Genomic DNA, 20303 nt, shown 5'->3' with positions numbered 1-20303 from the left:
CCATAGATTTGTAAATGTTCGTATTGGAGTATGAGTTAAAGGTCTCCTATTATACTGTTTTTCATCAATATATTATAGGTTATAGGTCAGTTATATATAAAACATGTCTCTGAAGTGTTTGGCTCGAAATACCAAACAGATCATTGTAGCATCCCATAATCCCCTCTGTTTCAGCCCTGTTTCAAAAGTGCTGATTCTCTGTCTGTTACTTTAGATGAAAATAAGGAGCCACTCCCCACGCCCCTCTGAGAGAGATTTGGTTAAAAAGAACACAATGGTGCTCTAGGAGGAGATTCAGGTGATAAGGTGGGGGGGGGGGGGTTACCTTGGTTGGTGATTGGCTAATGGTTACACAACCAAAAAATCTTTTTGACATCATAAAGTGTCCAAAATCTGATCAGCTCATTTTCGGACAAGTTTTTATATAACTGGATCAGGACAAAAAGTGAGAGAATCTTTTTCCCTGAAACTTTCAGAATATATTTACACAGAGGGGACACATGTTTATGTATTAAAACAACATGAAAAAGTAGATTTTGCATAATAGGTGACCTTTAAGATGCAAGAAAACCCGCTCCATGTTTGCTTCACCTCTCCCCATACCCACAATCCCCTTCTCCATCATTTATTTTTAATAGGAAGGTGTTTTTTTCCCCGTTTGTTATTGTTATCCCCCTGACGATAGTTGATAAATGCTCTCGGATGCAGCTAACATGATGTGGAGATGCGGCCTGATATGTAACTGCATTAAGCCTCACATGATGGAGGGGAATCAAGGCAATCTCGGAGCGAGAAAAACACTCCAACTTTCTCAAAGCGGCTCAACGCTCAAGGGAAAACAACAAAACTCTTCTTTCTTTCACACGTACATGCCCTGCTCTCTGCTTTCAGTTATTTCTAGCCTGCGGCATAATTGCAATTTTGCTCCTTCAGACAATTCTCACACGTAGAAAACTCGTCTTTATCTAATTTCTCTCATAGTCTCTTTGTTCTCGGTTGTTACTGGGTCCATTCCAGGATCAGCGTCAGTACATTTTGCACAATAATTTTAAAAAAATGTGCAGGAAAAAAATTATGTTTTAGCTTATTTACTGTACTAGAAATGATTTGTATTGTCTTCATCACTGCACGTTTTGCAGCCACTGATTTTCGTTTTTTTTTTTAGAACACCACTCACCAGACTGTGGTGTCTACACTGCAGTCATTGAGCTGTTTGTAGTCCAGCTGAGCGAAGAGAGGGAACAGCACCTGGATACCTCCTATAGAGTGGATGGCACTGTGGATGGAGTGGGTAACAATGGCCTTCACATCCTGTGGGAGGGAAATAGACTGTTAGGGCTCTCAAAGACTAGACAGAGATACAATCACTCACTGCCAATAAAACATAACTCATATCCGACTTACAGTTGAACATCTACAGTAGGTCTCATACACAGCATTAATTCATTACCAAACTTAGTTTTGTTTGCCAAATTATGGGATTCGAACGCAAGAATCAAGAGAATTTGGGATCATGTGTTGTACATGAATCTTATTTGCCACTGTCTTTACCTGCTGTACAGTGTGTAGTATAGGGCCATGGGAGGCTCTGAGATGTTTGATAAGGGAAATTGCAATACCAACCAAAAGTAAGATCATTATTGGAGTTGATCTTAAACCTCAAAACTCAGTAACCGTGAACACGTTTAAAGCTCTGGTGACATCTATTGAATCAAGGTTATCCGTGTGCAAATGTTTATACTGATCTTTTGATGTTATTCAAAGGGCTTTTAAAAGGAATTGCGGAAGCTCTGTGTTGCTGATATTATTGGCATGGTCTCCCCTTGTCAAATAGGTCTTTGTACTCAATAGGATAAACCTGGTTAAATAAAGTGTGAATAGCCCTGATTTATAGTGGATGTACAGAGCTATCCTTCTTCTTTTCACTTTTCATAAGTCTTCTATTTGAAATGTAATCCATGATGCTATAGTGCAATGAAAACATTATTATGGATTTCAAAAATAAATTTGTACATGTTTTTGTTGATTCAATAATTATTATAAAACTTTGATTTAGCTGCAAATGGCATCTGTTTGAATCAAGGAACCAAGTGGAATATGTAACCTCTATTATAACTGAAATAACTAGCCACCAAAAAACTCAATTGGTGCCTGAATGACTGGTGCAATTTATTTTGCACTAAAGAAGAATCGGCAACCAGACTTGAAAAAATAACTATTGGAAAAGGATGTTGCTTGAATACAACTACAAGTAATATCTACAAAAGAGAAAGTTGAATAAAAGGCAAAGACTCTACGCAAAAATGTTGAGCATTAAAACATTGGTATTTACTGCAGGGTACATATTTGTCTATCTTTGACATTTCTATTTAACTGATGTTCTTCTATAGAAAGCACCACATCTTTTTCAAGCAGGATGAAAACTGCAGATTTCTCCTTAATACAATTGAGGCGAGTGTGAGTAAGCCTGTGACAAACTAGGCTGATAATCAGACTGAACTGACATTTAATTTCACATCAATCATTCATACTTGAATAGGCTGATGATTGAGAGGTGAATCAGAGCTCTGTAACCAGGCAAGTGATGAGCAGCCACTCAGAGGAGTCCAGCAGACTGACCTGTAGCATGAGAGCGTGCGGTGAGTGGACGAAGATGGAGGCGTTTTCCCTCGGCGACGACTCCAGGCAGAGCTGCGCGTCCGTCGCCTTGGCGTTGTAGGTGAAGGAGATGGAGTTGGCCAGCTTGCCATCGTACAACACCTGCTTGTGGTGCTCGGCCAGGTGGATGTCACTCTCCGACTTGAACTTGAAGGTGCTCTGCAATGATGGAGAGAGAAGAGGTTGTGTGAGAAAAACTTTAAAAACAAGGAGACAAATGACTTGTCCAAAGACGAGGGAAGTGTGTGTCTGTGTGTACAAGTTAAACACCCAAAATGGAGCCTGCTTAATTGCAGCATGAGCCCTGTGTAAACAACACAGCATTAGCTTAATGAACACAGCGCTAACACAGGCACTAATTCAATTAGCTCAGAATAAGAGATGGAAAGGGCCGGATGTGTGGGAGAGAGGCGACTTGATCTCCAAATGTTCCTCCTCTCTTTTTAGTCTAACAAAATAATACATGAGAGTACACAGACAGACACATGTGCTATTCAATTCCATAACATGTAACAATTGTTTCCCTTGTAATTGTCATACTTGAGAGGATTCTTGTACTGACCAACAACAGAGTGACACATCTCCTCTCTTTTTAGTCTATATTATTTTATATATTCAATGTCATAACAAGTAACAATTGTAGCTTTTTTCAACTTTTTTCCAATGAAATCTTAAAGGTTTTTTTATGGACTACTTTCCTTGTAATTTTCATACTTGAGAGGATTCTTGTACTGACCAGCAACAGACTGACACATCTGTGGAAACTTCTTGTCTTACTTAAAAGAAAAACATATTTTGTAGGCAGTGTAGGATGCTTTTAGTGTGTTCAGAGTTCTGGGGGTCCATACTGTATGTCCTGAAGCTGGCTGATACACACATGGAGCCCCGCCAATGAGAGGCCAGCTATTTGCTCCGTAACCCTTCGCATCAGCTCCAGGAAAGGGCCCCCTTGGAGCACCTGCGTCCCATGATGCCTTGCTCAGCCTGACTGCACAGGAAAGCCCCGGGCTGCTCACAGACCTGCAGGCCCGGCGTGTTCTGAACCTTTCATCTCAGGTCTGCTGTAGAACATGAGCTGTTTTATCCACCATGCAGCACAACATTTCACACTGAAGCAAAGCGTACAATGGAGATGTCTAAAGAAAACAGCCCCTCCACATCGTAACATCTTGGTCCAGGAGCTGAATACGGCTTCAAACCCCTAATGTTTTACTGCCTTCCCATTATCGCATCAATTGTAAAACAAAAAGCTTACTTATAACTATAATCTAAATCTGAAGCACACTTTCCACACATATTGTTGTCAACAGAACATTATTTACGAGAGTAATTTCAACATAACAGGGCAGAACAGCAATATGATCTTATTTGAGATCATATTTCTTTTGTGAAATACAAGAGCTGATGTTAAAAATGTATAGTAAACAAACATGGGAAAATGCTCATTCATTTAAAGTAACCTAGAAAACTGCCGCCAAGTGCAAGGATAATCAATCACAAACACAAATAAATTGCTCTAAGGTTTATTTTTGAAGGTTAGTGGGCCCTCCGCACAAAGAAAACACTGAATAGCCTGAATGTGAAATGAAAGCACCTATTAAGATGCACATTTTCTGCTGTGTAAGCCCATTGATTGTGGTGCATTTATGAAGTGTGTGTACTTATATATACTGTATGTAAAGATGTGGCTGCGGAAATGTGAGCATGTATTTATGATACCGTGCTAAGCGACCGTATCTGAATGTGTAGCCAAGGAGGAGCTTTGCTGACTCCGTGAAGTATTAAGAAATGTACAAAGGCATTAAGCAGGCTACATAATAGGCATGCAAGTGAGAAAAGTATGTAACAAATGTAAATCTTTACACAACACGCTTAAAAACAAGTGTGTCCCTGACCGATTTGGATAAACACACACAGAGGAATAAAGTAACAACTCAACATTTGTCGCACCTGACAGCTGCAGTTACGACCCTGGCCTTCAGTGATAACACCACACCCACACACACACGCTCACACACTTCTACTCGATTTACTGTAGCTCAGCCTTGGACTGCGAAGTGGTGTCTCCAAAGCAAGTTCTCTAAAATATGGCATACCCGTTGTAACACGTATTTTTGCAAATGATGGAGGTTAGAGCCACGTAGTTGGGTATCATTCAAACATTTTCAAGATAGAATGCATTACAGATTTGTAGCTTTGATTATTGGTACTGATACCAAACAGCCATGCAATAACTTAATATATGATATAAAATTGATTAATGAATAGATAAAACCTATTAAAGATTGTTATCCCGATGTTGTGCCGAGGACTCAAGTCATTCATTACCAAACTGAGCCCCATAAAAAACATCTTTAGGCAACAATCCTTTGAACATTTATTAAAAATGCACTATACAAGAGTATTTTCAATAATGGTATTATAAAACCTGAGGAATACACACAGGCGATACACAATGCAGGTGTCCAGATAAGAGTCACACGGTCCATTAATTCCGTTATGGCCAGATTGCTGGCAGTACACCGCTATGAGGACATCTGGACTCCTGATGAAGAGTGCAACCAGCGACACACTGAACAACACGAGAGAGAAGACATAACAACACACACACACACACACACACACACACACACACACACACACACACACACACACCACACACACACACACACACACACACACACACACACACACACACACACACACACACACACACACACACACACACACACACACACACACACACACACACACACACACACACACACACACACACACACACACACACACACACACACACACACACACACACACACCACACACACACACACACACACACACACACACACACACACACACACACACACACACACACACACACACTCTCTCTCACTCCTTTGACCATAGCAGAAAGCAAGGTGTTATAGTGCACCTTCTTCTGTCATTAGGAGGGCATGGTGGTGCTGAGCTGCACACACGTACAGACATTCAGTACACACAGCGCGTCAGCCATCATGAGCCGCATCAGGCGAGAAGACCTTTGTTACGTGCCGTAGTGTTTGTGTGGTCGTGTGTGTGTTTTTCTCTCTCTCCGTCTGACTCCCCAGGTGCAGCCTGATTGTCCCCAGGTGCAGCCTCTCCCCAGGTGCTCCTAATTCCAAATCAGGGTCCTCCATATAGGACCGGAGGAAGACTGCAGTGGGGTCTCCTTTTTTCCTCCTCTGGCTGCATGTGTGGAGCTCCGTGATATATCGATGCTGTAGTATTCTGTGCAAGTTGGCTGGTGAGCCCGTGTTCCTGTCTTGATCATTAAACGACTTGTTCGTTACTCCGAGATCGGTTTTCTCTCCTTTTTTGTCGTGCTTGGTCATCCTTGTGTGTTGTTACTTCCCTTTGTACCCCCTAGATTTAGAAGGGAACGTAACATGGGGGCTCGTCCAATCTTTCAGAAAAAGAGTGATTATTTGTTTGTGGTTTAGTGTTGGTATTGTGTTTGGTAGCATTGACTTCCTCAGTTTAGACAGGGGAGTGTCTAGCTGGGCTGAATCAGTCCTTCCTTCAGGCACTCATTTTTTATTTTGCCTTTTTTATTTTCGGGGTAATCCTGGGTGGGGATTTATTCCCTGTTGGGGGCAGGCGATTCAGGGTTTCGGCCGCTGATGTTTGTCTTTAAAGTCGCCTCGAGCCCGGCACGCCCCAGAAGATAGTTAGGTAAGTTTGGTAGGCAGGATCTGGGGAAGTTTGTAAAAAAAAAAATATATATATATATTTGTAAGTAGCCGTTGCTAAGGATGGCTTTTGTTTTGGAGCAGTTTGTGGCCAGTCCTACTGTGGGTCAGCTAGACTGCTGTAGGAAGGTTGAGTTGCGGTTAGTTGCTGACCATTATCACGTTTCTGTCTCCTCTGCTCTTGTTAAAAGTGAACTCAAGGCTACTTTGCTAACTGGACTAGTTGAACAGGGGGTTTTGAGTCGGCCTACTTTAGTGGAATCTCCTGGCACGGTGGCCGGGGCTGTAGCAGCAGTATCTCATGGTGGAGGCCGCATTGGTGTTACTCCTGGTGTTCAGAGTGCTACGGAACAGGCAAAACTTTTCACCACACCTCAGTTTGGCTCGTTCTCGGCAGGATCCTCACCTACGGGGTCTAAATTAGATGCTAGGGCAAAAGTGCGTATGGCTCGTCTCCAGTGTGATAGGGATTTTCAGCTCAGGAGGGAAGTGGAGATCAGGAAGCAGGAGCTGGAAATCAGGAAGTTGGAGGCAGACACTGCTGTCCGGATGCGTCAGCTAGAGCTCCAAGCAGCTGTGGTGGGTGATTCTGCAGTTACACCTTCTGGTCCTGCTGCCTCCTTTGACGTGAACAGGCATATTTCTTTGGTCCCTGTGTTTCGTGAATCAGAGGTGGAAGTCTATTTTGGTGCATTTGAGCGCATTGCTGCTGCTCTGCACTGGCCAGAAGATGTGTGGGCTATTCTTTTGCAGTGCAGGCAAGGCTCAAGAGGCTTGCTCTTCTCTTTCTGTCGAGGATAGTTTGGTGTATGACAATGTGAAAGGTGCTATTCTCAGGGCATATGAGCTTGTGCCTGAGGCCTACAGGCAGCGTTTTCGCGGCCTGAAGAAAACTTCTGGCCAAACGTACGTGGACTTCGCGAGGGAGAAAAAAGTCCTCTTTGACAGGTGGTGTAGAGCGTGTAAAGCGGTTGACATTGCTTCAGTGTGTGAGCTGATGTTAGAGGAGTTTAAAAACTGTGTACCGGAGCGTACGGTAGTCTATTTGAATGAGCAGAAAGTGACTACCCTTCAGCAGGCTGCCACTCTGGCAGACGAGTTTGCGCTGATACACAAGAGCGTTTTTTTTCAGCGTGATCCTCCTCAGCGGGACACTTATCGTAGAGCTCCTGACAATTACGTTCCCTGTGCCAATGTTCCATTGTTAGGTCCCAGGATAAACAGAGCTTGTTATTTTTGTCTTGACCCAGGTCATATGATAGCAGACTGTGCAGCTTGGAAGCGAGAGCGGGCAGCAGGTGGCAAGCACCCAAAAGGGGTGGGCTTGATTAAAACAGTGTGTCCTAGTGGTCAGGCCACTGTTAAAATGGGCCCTGATGAGTGTTTTAAGCCGTTCATCTCCACTGCTTTTGTCTCTCTATCAGGGAAGGTGGAGGATCAGCGGCAGGTTACTGTGTTACGAGACAGTGGTGGCTCACAGTCGTTCATTCTTGCGAGTGCTCTGCCCTTGAGTAATGAGTCCGCCTGTGATGTAAGTGCCGTGGTAAGAGGTATTGAAATGGGTTTTGTGCCTGCACCTCTCCACAATGTCCATGTCCAGTCCAAACTGGCTACTGGTTTCTTCACAGTTGCCGTACTCCCCAGGTTTCCAATCGACGGTGTGGATTTCATAATGGGAAACGATATAGCTGGAGGTAAAGTGTATCCTACTCCAGAGGTTGTTGACGTTCCAGTTCCTGGTGCTGTAGATGATAATCTAGCTCTGACTCATCCGGAGGTATTTGCAGTTAGTGTTTTGACCAGAGCTCAGGCCCGTAAGCAGGCTCAGGATGTGGATTTGTCTGATTCTTGGCTTGTTTCTGCCCTATCTAACGACAGGTTGACCTCTGTTGATGGATTAGTGGAGGGCCCTCCAACGGTGTGTGATGGTGAAATAGAACCTGTCGCTATTGCTCCAGAGGTGGCTATGCCTTTGACCCGTGAGGCGCTCATCACGGCACAAAGAGCTGATCCTACCTTGATCAAGTGTTTTGACGCTGCTGAGAACCCTAACGAATGCAATAAGAAACAGTTGTTTTTTGTGGATGATGGGGTGCTGATGCGCCGGTGGGCTGACCAATCAAGTGATGCAGATGTTGGTTCAGGTGGTGATTGGAACAGCGTTTATCAGTTAGTGGTTCCTGTGAGTTGTCGGCAGCAGGTTCTGGCGTTAGCCCATGAGCACTTGTGGTCTGGCCACTTAGGTGTGACTAAGACTTATGACCGGATCCTTCAACATTTCTTTTGGCCAGGATTGAAAGATGACGTAGTGTGTTTCTGTAGAACTTGTAGCACATGCCAGGTGGTGGGAAAACCAAATCAAGTAGTTCCTCCAGCGCCGTTGTGTCCTGTTCCGGCTACTGGTGAGCCTTTTGACCATATCATTGCTGACTGTCGGTCCGTTGCCGAAGACCAAGGCAGGTAATCAGTTTCTGCTGACTGTGATGTGTGTATCAACCCGTTTCCCTGAGGCCATCCCTTTGCGGAAAATCACTGCACCCGCCATCATTAAAGCACTGACCAAGTTTTTTACCACCTTTGGGTTGCCGAATGTTGTGCAGACTGATCAGGGAACTAACTTCCTTTCCAAGATGTTTAGACAAACCTTGCAGTCATTGGGTGTTTCCCATTCAGTGTCTAGTGCCTACCACCCAGAGTCACAAGGGGCACTTGAGCGTTGGCATCAGACATTGAAGTCGATGCTTGGTAAATACTGCCATGACACAGGCAGGGACTGGGATGAGGGTGTTCCCTTCGTGTTATTTGCTATTCGTGACGCAAAGCAGGAGTCTATTGAGTTTAGCCCAGCTGAACTAGTGTTTGGGCACAATGTGCGTGGCCCATTAAAGATGCTGAAAGATAAATTGATGTCTGAGTCCCTTCCGAAAACTGATGTGAAGAAGTTTTTGTCCCAGTGTCGTGAGCATTTACGACAGGCGACTAAGCTAGGAAGGGAAGCTCTTGCATCTTCGCATGAAGAACAGGTACGATAGGAGAGCAGTTAAGCGGCAGTTTCAGCCTGGTGAGCAGGTGCTGGTGTTGCTGCCTACACCCGGATCTGCTCTCAACGCGCGTTTCTCAGGTCCGTATGTGGTTGTAAGGCAAGTGTCTGACACCAACTATATAATTGACACACCTGAGTGTAGGAGAAAAACAAGGTTGTGCCATGTTAACATGCTTAAGTCCTATCATGCCAGGGAAGCTTCCCAGGGGGAGCAGCAAGGTACTGTGGTGACTGCTGTGCCCAGCGTGGCCACTTCCCTGGCCTGTGCAATGTCGATGGTTGAGGATGATTTGATAGTGCCCTCTGGTGGTCAGCAGTGTGGTAGGTTATCGAACTCTGAGTTTATGCTGAGCTTAGAGTCTAACCTGGCGTATCTTCCAGAAAGCCGGCGAGGCGACGTAGTCGGTTTGGTTCATGCTCACCCGACCCTATTTGGTGATGTGCCATCGAGCACTAATGTGTTAAAGTATGACATTGATGTTGGAAATGCTCATCCAGTTAAGCAACATGCGTATCGTTGTCACATAGAGAAGAGGGAGAACATGAAAAAGGAAGTGTGTTATCTGCTTGAAAATGGCTTAGCCAAGCCTAGCTGCAGCCCCTGGAGCAGTCCATGTTTGCTTGCTCCTAAATCTGACGGAACACCGCGTTTCTGCACCGATTTTCGCAAGGTGAACGCCCTAACTGTTCCAGACTCTTTTCCTTTGCCCCGTATGGATGATTGCATCGACAGTATTGGTCCTAGTGCGTTTATCATGAAGTTGGATCTCCTTAAAGGATATTGGCAGGTCCCTCTCACTTCTAGGGCCTCAGACTTCAATATCGTCATCAACTACAAGAAAGGAGCAGATAATGTTGTGGCCGATGTACTGTCACGTGGGTGAGATGTCACGATTTATGTCCAACCGTCTGAGTGTTGTTGGTAACTGTGGCCAAACACTTGTTTGGTTTTATGGGGGGGAAGTGTTACGTGCCGTAGTGTTTGTGTGGTCGTGTGTGTGTTTTTCTCTCTCTCCCTCTGACTCCCCAGGTGCAGCCTGATTGTCCCCAGGTGCAGCCTCTCCCCAGGTGCTCCTAATTCCAAATCAGGGCCTCCATATAGGACCGGAGGAAGACTGCAGTGGGGTCTCCTTTTTTTTTCCTCCTCTGGCTGCATGTGTGCAGACCTGTTTCTTGCCGATTGATAGGAGGGGAGCTCTGTGATATATCGATGCTGTAGTATTCTGTGCAAGTTGGCTGGTGAGCCCGTGTTTCTGTCTTGTTCATTAAACGACTTGTTCGTTACTCAGAGATCGGTTTTCTCTCCTTTTTTGTCGTGCTTGGTCATCCTTGTGTGTTGTTACTTCCCTTTGTACCCCCTAGATTTAGAAGGGAACGTAACAACCTTGAACACCCTCACATTGCTGAAGGCTTGTTTTGCAGAGCGAGCAGAGTGTCTGTCTGCTTTTTGCTCCTCGTTACTGAACAGTCACACTGACACTGGATGAGACCAAGAGGCTACATACAGCTACACACACAGACACACAGCGTGCATTGATACAGTTCTCAACGATTGGCAATGCTCCAGCAGCAAATTGTCATACAGTATGTACTCAGTGTGAAGTCCTAAGAACAAGGTAGGCTTATATTCGCATTAAGACAGGAAGCTGTGTTACACAATTCCCACTGGTGCTCTACTTTATCTGACCGAGAAACTCGTCGTTACAATAGCAGCTCAGATGCCCGTGGCTTTGAAACAACTGAGCCGTTTAATGGTCTGTTCTGGGCATCTGAGAAGCCCATTCTGCGCCACGCAGAGAGGCAATCATTTCACTGATCAGCCGGAGGAAGCCGTGGGCTGTGACAGAGCGAGGAATCAGTATTCATGGCCGAGAAACAGCAAACCAAAAGAAAGCGATCATTAGGAAGAGCAAGAGAGGACTCTAGTCTATAACGTGACTTCTGATGTGAGAGTCTCTGCCACATGTTCTCTGCATGTTGTCAATGTGTTTCTCCAGCAGTGTCACATAATCATGTGATGGTGAATTAAAGCTCTCTTATGTTAAAATACCAGCAGATGTTCACGCACATCAGCAGCACCAAATATCCCTGCGCAGTATCTTGGTGCTAAAATGTTGGCAGTTTTAGACACCTTCATAAGCAAGCTGTTGGTGGCCTGAGGCGAGCAAGTCTGCTAAAACAAGAAGCTGGCAAGGTGATGCGACATCTTAGCTGTCTCTGAAAGCCAGGCCACAAGGCAGAGATGGTGATTTATAAAGCCATCAGCGTTCAAGATCCAACTTTGTAAAGCCTGATTTGAATAATTTTTGTACGACAGGAACTCAAAGTACTTGGTCTTGACTGACTTTGACGGCAAATCCACCCTTGCGTGCTTCCAAAGACCTATTTGTGATTTTGCAGGAAGTGTTTCGCAGGGATAAAGAAAATGTTCAGATCCTTCACTAAGGTAAAAGTACTTTAACTACAGTTTTAAAATGCTCCACAGTATTAATGCTCTATAAGAGAGACCATAAGATGTGAAATATACGTTTTATCCATTGACTGACAACAAATCCCTCAACCTACCAACTAGAAAGACGTCCAGGCATCAACACGCAGCCTATTGTCTGCGATTGACAGCCTAAGAATGATTGATAACCTCTCAACTACATCTAGCTGACAATGTGAGCAGGGAAAAACAGCATTTAGTAACATTGACCATGAAATCCTCAAGTTGCCTGGATATTCTTCCTGCCAAATGGTGCATGACATTGATGCACAGTGCAGCGTAGAGGGAACATGCAGTACGGCGGGGGATAAGGCAGGAGGTGGCCGCTGTCTCACCTTGTATCCTGGGCCAAGTTGATGAATGGCAAAGATCTGAGCTGGGTTGAGAGCTTCACTGAATACGTAAATGGCTCCCAGCTGACCACAAAACACCCTGTTAGCGTCCGCTGTCTCTGAAGAGCCCAGGAAACACTTGTCGTAACTCTGAAAAAAAAAAGTGAAACACAAGAAAACATTAGCTATGACATCAAGCATTTCTAACTCTGAGAGGTATCTTGTAAAGAGGGTTTGGATCTCATCATTTATACATTGTTGTTGTAATTTTGGTTACAAAAACAAACCCTGATAGCATCGAGACACTTGTTCTTTAACTTGTGTACTGTGGATGTATTTGTCTTATGATTCTTGTCTCTCTTCTCTTGGTCGCCCTCTCTCTACTCTCTCTATTCTCTTGATCGCACTGAACAGAAACACTCTTTAGCTCAAGGTCAGACAATTTCTTACAGAGAATAACACCGGCCCTTGCTAATTGCAGAAATGTCAAGAGCCAACCGTGAAGGAGGTGTAATAAAGGCTCTGCTGCCACTGAGAGGTCGGGTATCTGTCCCCTGCTGAATGGAAAAGTTTGGAGTTTGGGGCGAGGTGTGCTGGAACGCAGCCCAAGGGCACCTCTGCACCAGCTGACGCCTGCAGAGGGCAAAACTCAAATGTTTGCCAATATCACATTAGGAGGTGAGAGAGGAGCCAGAGTAATACCAGATTTAAGAGGCCATTCCAGATGTCTTTTTTGGGGTAAAACTTCTGTTAGCAACATCTGATTTACAGAAAATATGTTTTATCAAAGCTCAATCACATTTTTTATTTAAAGGGGCCCTATTATACTAATTTTCAGGTTTCATAATTGTATTGTATTTTGTGCCTTTCCTGTGATATGTTTACGTCCTGGATCAAAAAGGTCTTTATTTTTCCTTCTGTGCTGCAGCATCTCTTTTCACCCTCTGTCTGAAACCAGAGTGTGGCATTTTAGCCTTTGCAGACCATTTACATGCACAAAAACCTGTATAACACAGTAAAGTAACATAATAGGGCCCCTTTAATTCTCCCCCAGTTCATATGGCAACAAACTGCCTCTGCTTTAAGCCAACATCTTACATCATTGGTGTTGACGTGCCAGGCCATATCGCCGTAGGAGACCAGTTGACCGTTGACATAGCAACGGATCTCAGAGTTCCTCCAGCGGTTGTAGATGTGGACGATGCTGATCATGTACCACTGGAAATAGAAAAACACATTAGGAGAGAAACCAGATGAAATAAAAATGATACAGTACATTTGGTTTGTTTTCCCTGAGGATGTTAGATTTGAACAGTTTACCTTCAAAACTGTCTTGTTTTTCATCATGTTTTTGATGTCAAAAGTGCTGTATTTTAATCTGTCAATTTAGTTGTGTTTAAATGTAATCCTAATGAATGTCTCCACCATAACAGGTGACTGGTGTTGCCGCCATACAGTTTTATATGTGTTGCTTTTGTATCATATTTCATACGTTGCACTGTTGGTGGCCAAATCCAATATATTGACTAGACGGCTTTAATGTGTTGTTTGCACCTTTGCTCTTATAAATCAATAAACACAGACTTTTGGGAACACATTATTGGTGTTGCCTGGTACTGTGCAATGACTCCTTTCAGATTGTGTTTAGCACTTGTGTGTGTGTGTCAAGATGTCTGGCTCTGGCAATACTGAGAATGTTTCCTCTAACAGCTTTAGCTCTCTATAAGAGGGTAAGCCAACATTGGAGGTTTATAACATGTTAACCTCATTGATTCGCCAGAACTCTCTTCCAAAGCTTTCCCTTTGCTCTCATTAATGCAGCATTCAAATTGTTTTGATTAGAAATCTTCCCTGGTGACAATAGACAGGGAAGAGGAGGGAAGATCAAAAAGAGAGAAGCTAACATGTTTTTGCTGGTAAATGCATTGCTTAGAAGTGGACAACACTACACTTGCACTCACACACACACAAATGATAACATGCACAGGGCGGTCCAAATGATGTGAGACATGGGGACTTATGAATTGATATAATGGAACCACTGGGAACTTTGTTAGGCAGTGCAGTAATTCTACTGGGTCAGCATATACTGCAGAAGGCCATCTCATCAAGTGAATGTCTGTTTATGTGTGCAGAGCAGTAGCAGAATGCTGACAGTGCGGCAGAGTGGCAGTGTGCAGGTCTTAATTGACAGACCTTATCTACACTCATCAACACTCCTGGTGAGAGCGCGGCAGATAGAAGAAGAGAGCAGCAGCACACTTTTGATGCCGTCTCATCTAACAAGTGGCACAAGGTTACCAGAGTCTGTGCAGAATAAAACACATTAACTGAGTGGTTTGGTTTGTGTGTGTTTCTCTTACCTTGCGGGGCTGGAAATCATATTTCACACAGTGCTGAAAGCCTTTTCCTTTTGACTTCAACGATGTCACGATGAGACAGTTTCCCACAAAGTGAGCAGAGTAACCTATTCCTTTACTGGTGCGAAAACTGCAAAACAAATCAGACACTCAATTCAGTTTGTTATCGATAAAAGACGGGTTTAAAAACATGACTTTCAGTTAAAAACTAAGGGCTCTAAATCAAAGTGATGTTGGCTCTTCTTAATGAATGGTCGAACGGTTTCATTACATTGGAGTGAACATGAATGACTTGACACTTTTGAATGGATGGTACAAAAAAAATAAAGCAAAGACTTGTCAAATATATTACATATTTACTTTGTTGATTTGTCAGACCAGTTGTTTTGTAAATAATATTTTTGTTTCAGCAAGCTATCACTAGCAAAAGGTGAACTACATAAAAAGGAAGTTAACCATCTTTTCACAGACAAAACTGTTACAAAAGAAAATCCTGCCAAAAAAAACACAAGTATCCTTTCACCTTTCACACTCACAGAACACATGTTTAAGCAAATACAAGTCATAAAAAGGCAGATTTTGAAGTGTTTTCTTTGCAGCAGCACAAGGGGTCCCAGATCACAGGTTTGCGGAGAAACACAACTAATCCTCTTCCCTCTATTTCCCCCCCATATTGTTTCTCTCCCCGCACTGGTAAACTCCACGTATGTAAAGCAGTCTGGCAGCTAAGCTTCTTCACAAAAACAACAAGGCACATTTGACTTAAAAAAAAAAAGGGGCCCAGAAGGATCACACACATAGCGGAGCCAGAGAGCAGATATAAATCCCTCTTGAGAGAATCCCTGGTGCACGTTAGAGAGCATGTAATGTGTTATCGCGGCCTTCATGCAGCCGTGGAGACGCCATACTGTAAGACAGGCGGCTGGAGGAGCAGCTGCATCTGGGGGAGGATGATAAGACCTGGGCTCTCGTTCCACACTTACCATGACAACTTGACAAACGGTTACTAGGGCAACATGATTACATCCTGACATTCTCCATGATCAGAGCTCATCCCTGCAATGGTATCAGGGAGAATATACGGATGTATGTCATACATGCTGTAGACTAGCAGCTTCCCGCTTGTTAAACAAAACCCTTTCTGTTCATAATGAATTAAAGTTTGACCGTGAGAAGGGAGGGGGGAGTAAAGGGAGGACGGTGCTTTGCGTCACAGAGTGCAGAGGTAGAGGGAAAAAGCCAAGAAGCAGAATAAAGGAGTTTAATTAAATAAAAGGCCAAAGCTAAATAAAGCTAAATAAAGCCTCATAGTGGTTACACCGCTTACTTCGAGGTCCAGAGCTGCACGACTAACAGAGGCATCCTCCAAGCAGTGCACTTATAATGGAGTGCCTTGACATTTAAAGTTATACTGTAATTCATTATCTGTTTTTCTATTAACTTCCTGTCCGTCTTATTCACTCTAATGAGTTAAATGTTTATCATGTGTCAGTAAGAGAACTAGCTCAACAAATAATAGTTCAAAATCATTGTTAATGTGATTATTAAATATTTAGCACTATCTCGCAATTGTACATTTTGCTGTTCCTATTACAAATCATGAAACCAATCAGTGACAATATAACGGGGCGGACTGGGACAAAAAATCAGCCCGGGCATCTCGACCGACCCACTTCGGTACCAGTAGTAAATTGTCAACGGGGGGGGGGGGGGGGGGTATTAGTGAGTTATCCGACCGGCCTACTTCGTCCCGAATGTCCCGATGGCCAGTCCACCACTGCCTGGACAGCACTTACGTATTAAATCACCTGTTCTGTAAAGTGCTGAAAGCTAAAGTTGGAGATTATTCGGCCAGAGCAAAAGTCTGAAGTCCATTAAGTGATTTTTCTTACTGTGTTTAAGTACAGTGCACTCACCCTCAACCTGCATCACTCATGCTTACTTCACTTAGTTTCTTCTTACTTTAACCAGAATGCCTTTTGACATTCAGTAGAAACCGGGCCGAACTTGCTTTCATCAGCAGCGTGCTTCTTTTAGCTTGGATCAATAGTGATGGCAGAGGTAAAGAAGGCAGCTTGTACGGTCAACAAGAAGTACAATTCTTACACAACCAGGAAAAATACTTTAAGCTGTGGGGCATTGAGGGCTGCTGTCGGTAGAAAAGCTGGTATTACTGCATCTTTTTCTGCTCTGCGTAAGCGCTGGAAATGGAGAGTCTAAAGAGAAAAAAAACCTTATTCTGTGATCCTGAAGGACAGACACAAAAACCTGATGTTTACCCATTGATGTCTTTGATTCCTCTGAAACAGTGCTGGAAAAAATATCAACGTGATGTTATGGGGTCAGCAAGACAGGCAAAGAATAAAAAATCGATGGTAGATGGAAAATCTCAGACAGTTGCGAAGCACTGAAGAGTCTTTTTTTCCCTTAATGCTTTTATTCCAAGTACAGATGAAGGATAGGATTTTTACGATGAAATAGACCAAAGGAATGGTGCTATACTTACCAATAGAGGTACGGTTTGTCTTTATCCACGTTGATGTTGTTGAGTGGATCCTGCCTGAACCAAGTGTTGATAGTGAATCCGTTCTGATAAGGCCATTTGGCTATTGGCGGCAAAGCTATGGCCTGGACACACACACACACACACACACACACACACACACACACACACACACACACACACACACACACACACACACACACACACACACAAACACACACATCAGATCAGATCTTTCCAATGTTTAGAGCAATCAATACACCTCTCAGTCAGTCATCACCTCTTGCACTGCTGGAGAAAAGTGCCAATTAAGATGTGCTGACTAACTGCCACGAAAATTGCCATGAAGGAGTCTTCAGCAACAAGGGTGCACAAAGATACATTTGCCTAATTGCTTTATAATACCACTCCAGTGTGTGTGTGTGTGTGTGTGTGTGTGTGTGTGTGTGTGTGTGTGTGCGCACGCGTGCGTGCGTGCGTGTGTGACGAAGATTGGTGATGCAGCCTTCGTCAATTATACCCCAAAACTAAGGAACAAAATATCTATAGACATCAGGGAAGCTTTCTCGGTGGCAGACTTTAAAGGCCCTGTCACACTGTCCCGAAATTGACACCCGATGGACACACGATAAAGGAAATGTTCAAATTCGGCTGTGATCGTAGCAACATCGGGCCATTCGTGAGGGCATCTAAGCCATCGTATGACCGCCGGTGGAGTTTCTCAGGCTCCGGCAGCAACTTCGTGAGCGGCAACTTCGTAAGGCACTCGTGAGGGCATCTTGTCAAATCGTGTCATCTTCGTGTTATCATCGGTGCATTCACCCTCACTCTGATCGGGGCGAATGCCCGATGGCACCGATGATAACAAGATGCCCTCACGATGGCCTTACGAAGGGAAAAATTGACACACGAATTCAACACGAAAATGAACCTTCGCAAGGTCCTTCGGCAATTTTTTGGCATGCCAAAGATTTTGCCACCGCTCACGAAGTTGCTGCCGGAGCCTGAGAAACTCCACCGGCGGTCATACGAAGGCTTAAGATGCCCTCACGAATGGCCCGATGTTGCTACGATCACAGCCGAATTTGAACATTTCCTTTATCGTGTGTCCATCGGGTTGTTTTATTGCACAACAAAATCATGTAAATATATTATGTAAATAACCCAATTTGTGTTCTGTGAAACTAAAAAGGATATAATATATTATTTTGAAGGACAGTTGACAGGAAGTTGTTGTTGTTATGGAAACAACATTACGGAGAAAACGTAATATTTTCTACATATAACGACGGATAAAGTAAAGAACAAAGTCTGAAGATATCAGTACAGTATCATATTACTGTAACATAATTGTTTTTGGTACTTTCATTGCAGTTGTATGTTTTAAATGTAATGTAAATGTTGCCTTCGTGTGTGGTTCGGGGCCATCTTCGTGCGAAATTCACAATTCCATATTCGTGTGTCCATCGGGAGTCAATTTCGGGACAGTGTGACAGGGCCTTAAAAGAAAGCTCAAAACATATCTGTTCACTTTACACTGGACTTTCGTTGTCACCTGATTTTGTGTTGTTATTATTATTATTATTATTATCATCCCATCGTTGCCATTATTTCGATTTGTTATCACAATGTGAATTTGCACTATCCTCCTCCTTTTATTGTCATGAATTGTAATCTATATATTTCTATGTCTATTCTATGCTCTTTTTATGTGTATTTGTATGTATTTTACTGGTAACTGTATTCTATGTGGTGTACATTTTCTGTGACTATCTGTCAATTGTCTACTGTAAAGCACCTTGGAGTGCAATTGTTGAAAGAAAGGTGCTTTAGAAATAAAGCTTATTATTTGATTATATTATTATTATATTGGTCAGACTCACCGCTGCACTGCGTCCTGGAAAGTTGAAGAAGGTATCAGGACCGTGTCTCTGAGGCATCTGGTTCAACACTGACAAGAGCTTGATAGCATGTCTTGGCTGGAGAAGAGGAAAGGAGGGGAGAGGAGAGGAAAGGAGGAGAGAGGAGAGGAAAGGAGAGGAGAGGAAAATAGGAAGAGAAACGGAGACGGTCATTATTATTTATAATCTGAAGACCATCAGAGGCACACGCTGGAGCCTCTTTTTAAAGAAAACAACAGAAAACATGGAGGGACATCATATCTCTACCACAACCCCAGTGGATCAATAACTCCTCAATCACCTCCGCCCTCCTCCTCCGACAACACCTCGTCAATACCATGGCAACCCTCAATCGATCTGTCTCGAGAGGGGGGCGCTGGGGGAGGAGGAATTGGAAAAGACTGGGAAATTGGAGCGAGGTGTACGGGCTGATTGTAGTTATCAGAAAGAGAAGGTGGAGAGAGAGGGCTGGAGGGATGGATGAGGGTCTCGCCATGGATCCCTGATCAGTGAACAGTGAGGTTGTCCCGGAGCCTCGGTACAGGGGACATTAACGAGAAGGGACGATGGCGTATTGACTTGTGCACACCAGCAACTTCTAGGGTGTACACCTCGCTAACCCTACAAATGAGCAGGGTAGCTTTAGCCTCTCAGAACCATCCCATGTGTCTGTTTCAAATGTCAACTAAACCCAGCGGCTGTCGGCAGGGCCAATCAGCAAGCAGCAGGGAGTGGTAAAGATGGCGACAATAAGTGGCACTGTGAGTGGAATTTAAACTAAGAACTCCCGATGCTCGACTCTTGAACAAATCGCTTAATGATGTAGCTCTAAATGTACAATAAACATGAACCAGGAACTACAAGACCTTTTATAGCGGAATATAAATATAGCGGAATATAAATATTGAATAATGTTTGGGTCCTTTTTATACATATGGGGGTATTTTGAGTGTAATTTCAGAGGAACTACAAGAGAAAATAAAAAGGTTTATTAAATATTGCGATTGTGAGTTAAAGGGTGTGCGGATAATGCACAGGCATTAAAAAATCAGGAGAGAGTGAATATGTGTCTGCTGATAACATGTCAACCTTCCCAAAGGGGTTCACCTGGAGGGAACAATACAGATTGTATCTTCACAGCTGATTAAGTCGCCATTGTTTTTTCATCATGGCTCTATCAATCTCACAAAAATTAACTAACTCAAACCTTTGTTGCATTAATTAAGCTGATTACGAGAATACAAAAAATGCTACACGTGATCTTAATTGCCATTGTCTTGTCATACACTC

At 43.6% G+C, this 20303-nt stretch overlaps 1 protein-coding gene across 17 annotated transcripts in view; it reads right to left on the bottom strand.

The window, feature by feature from the left end:
- The window catches only part of nbeaa (neurobeachin a), a 107134-nt gene that overhangs the window by 47219 nt on the left and 39612 nt on the right, over nt 1-20303 (bottom strand). For all 17 annotated transcript variants that reach the window (XM_034199462.1, XM_034199469.1, XM_034199464.1 and 14 more), the window contains exons 4-10: nt 18996-19091; nt 17116-17237; nt 14613-14739; nt 13348-13467; nt 12253-12399; nt 2620-2817; nt 1178-1311 (exon numbers count right to left, since the gene is read on the bottom strand). In XM_034199462.1, coding sequence (XP_034055353.1) covers nt 1178-1311; nt 2620-2817; nt 12253-12399; nt 13348-13467; nt 14613-14739; nt 17116-17237; nt 18996-19091 — 944 coding nt within the window. The remainder of the gene's footprint in view (nt 1-1177; nt 1312-2619; nt 2818-12252; nt 12400-13347; nt 13468-14612; nt 14740-17115; nt 17238-18995; nt 19092-20303) is intronic.

Source organism: Gymnodraco acuticeps, unplaced genomic scaffold, assembly GCF_902827175.1.
Source record: "Gymnodraco acuticeps unplaced genomic scaffold, fGymAcu1.1, whole genome shotgun sequence".
Classification (NCBI taxonomy): Eukaryota; Metazoa; Chordata; class Actinopteri; order Perciformes; family Bathydraconidae; genus Gymnodraco; species Gymnodraco acuticeps.
Note: the sequence above shows the minus strand (reverse complement) of the source record. Positions and strands in the feature narration are given on the sequence as shown.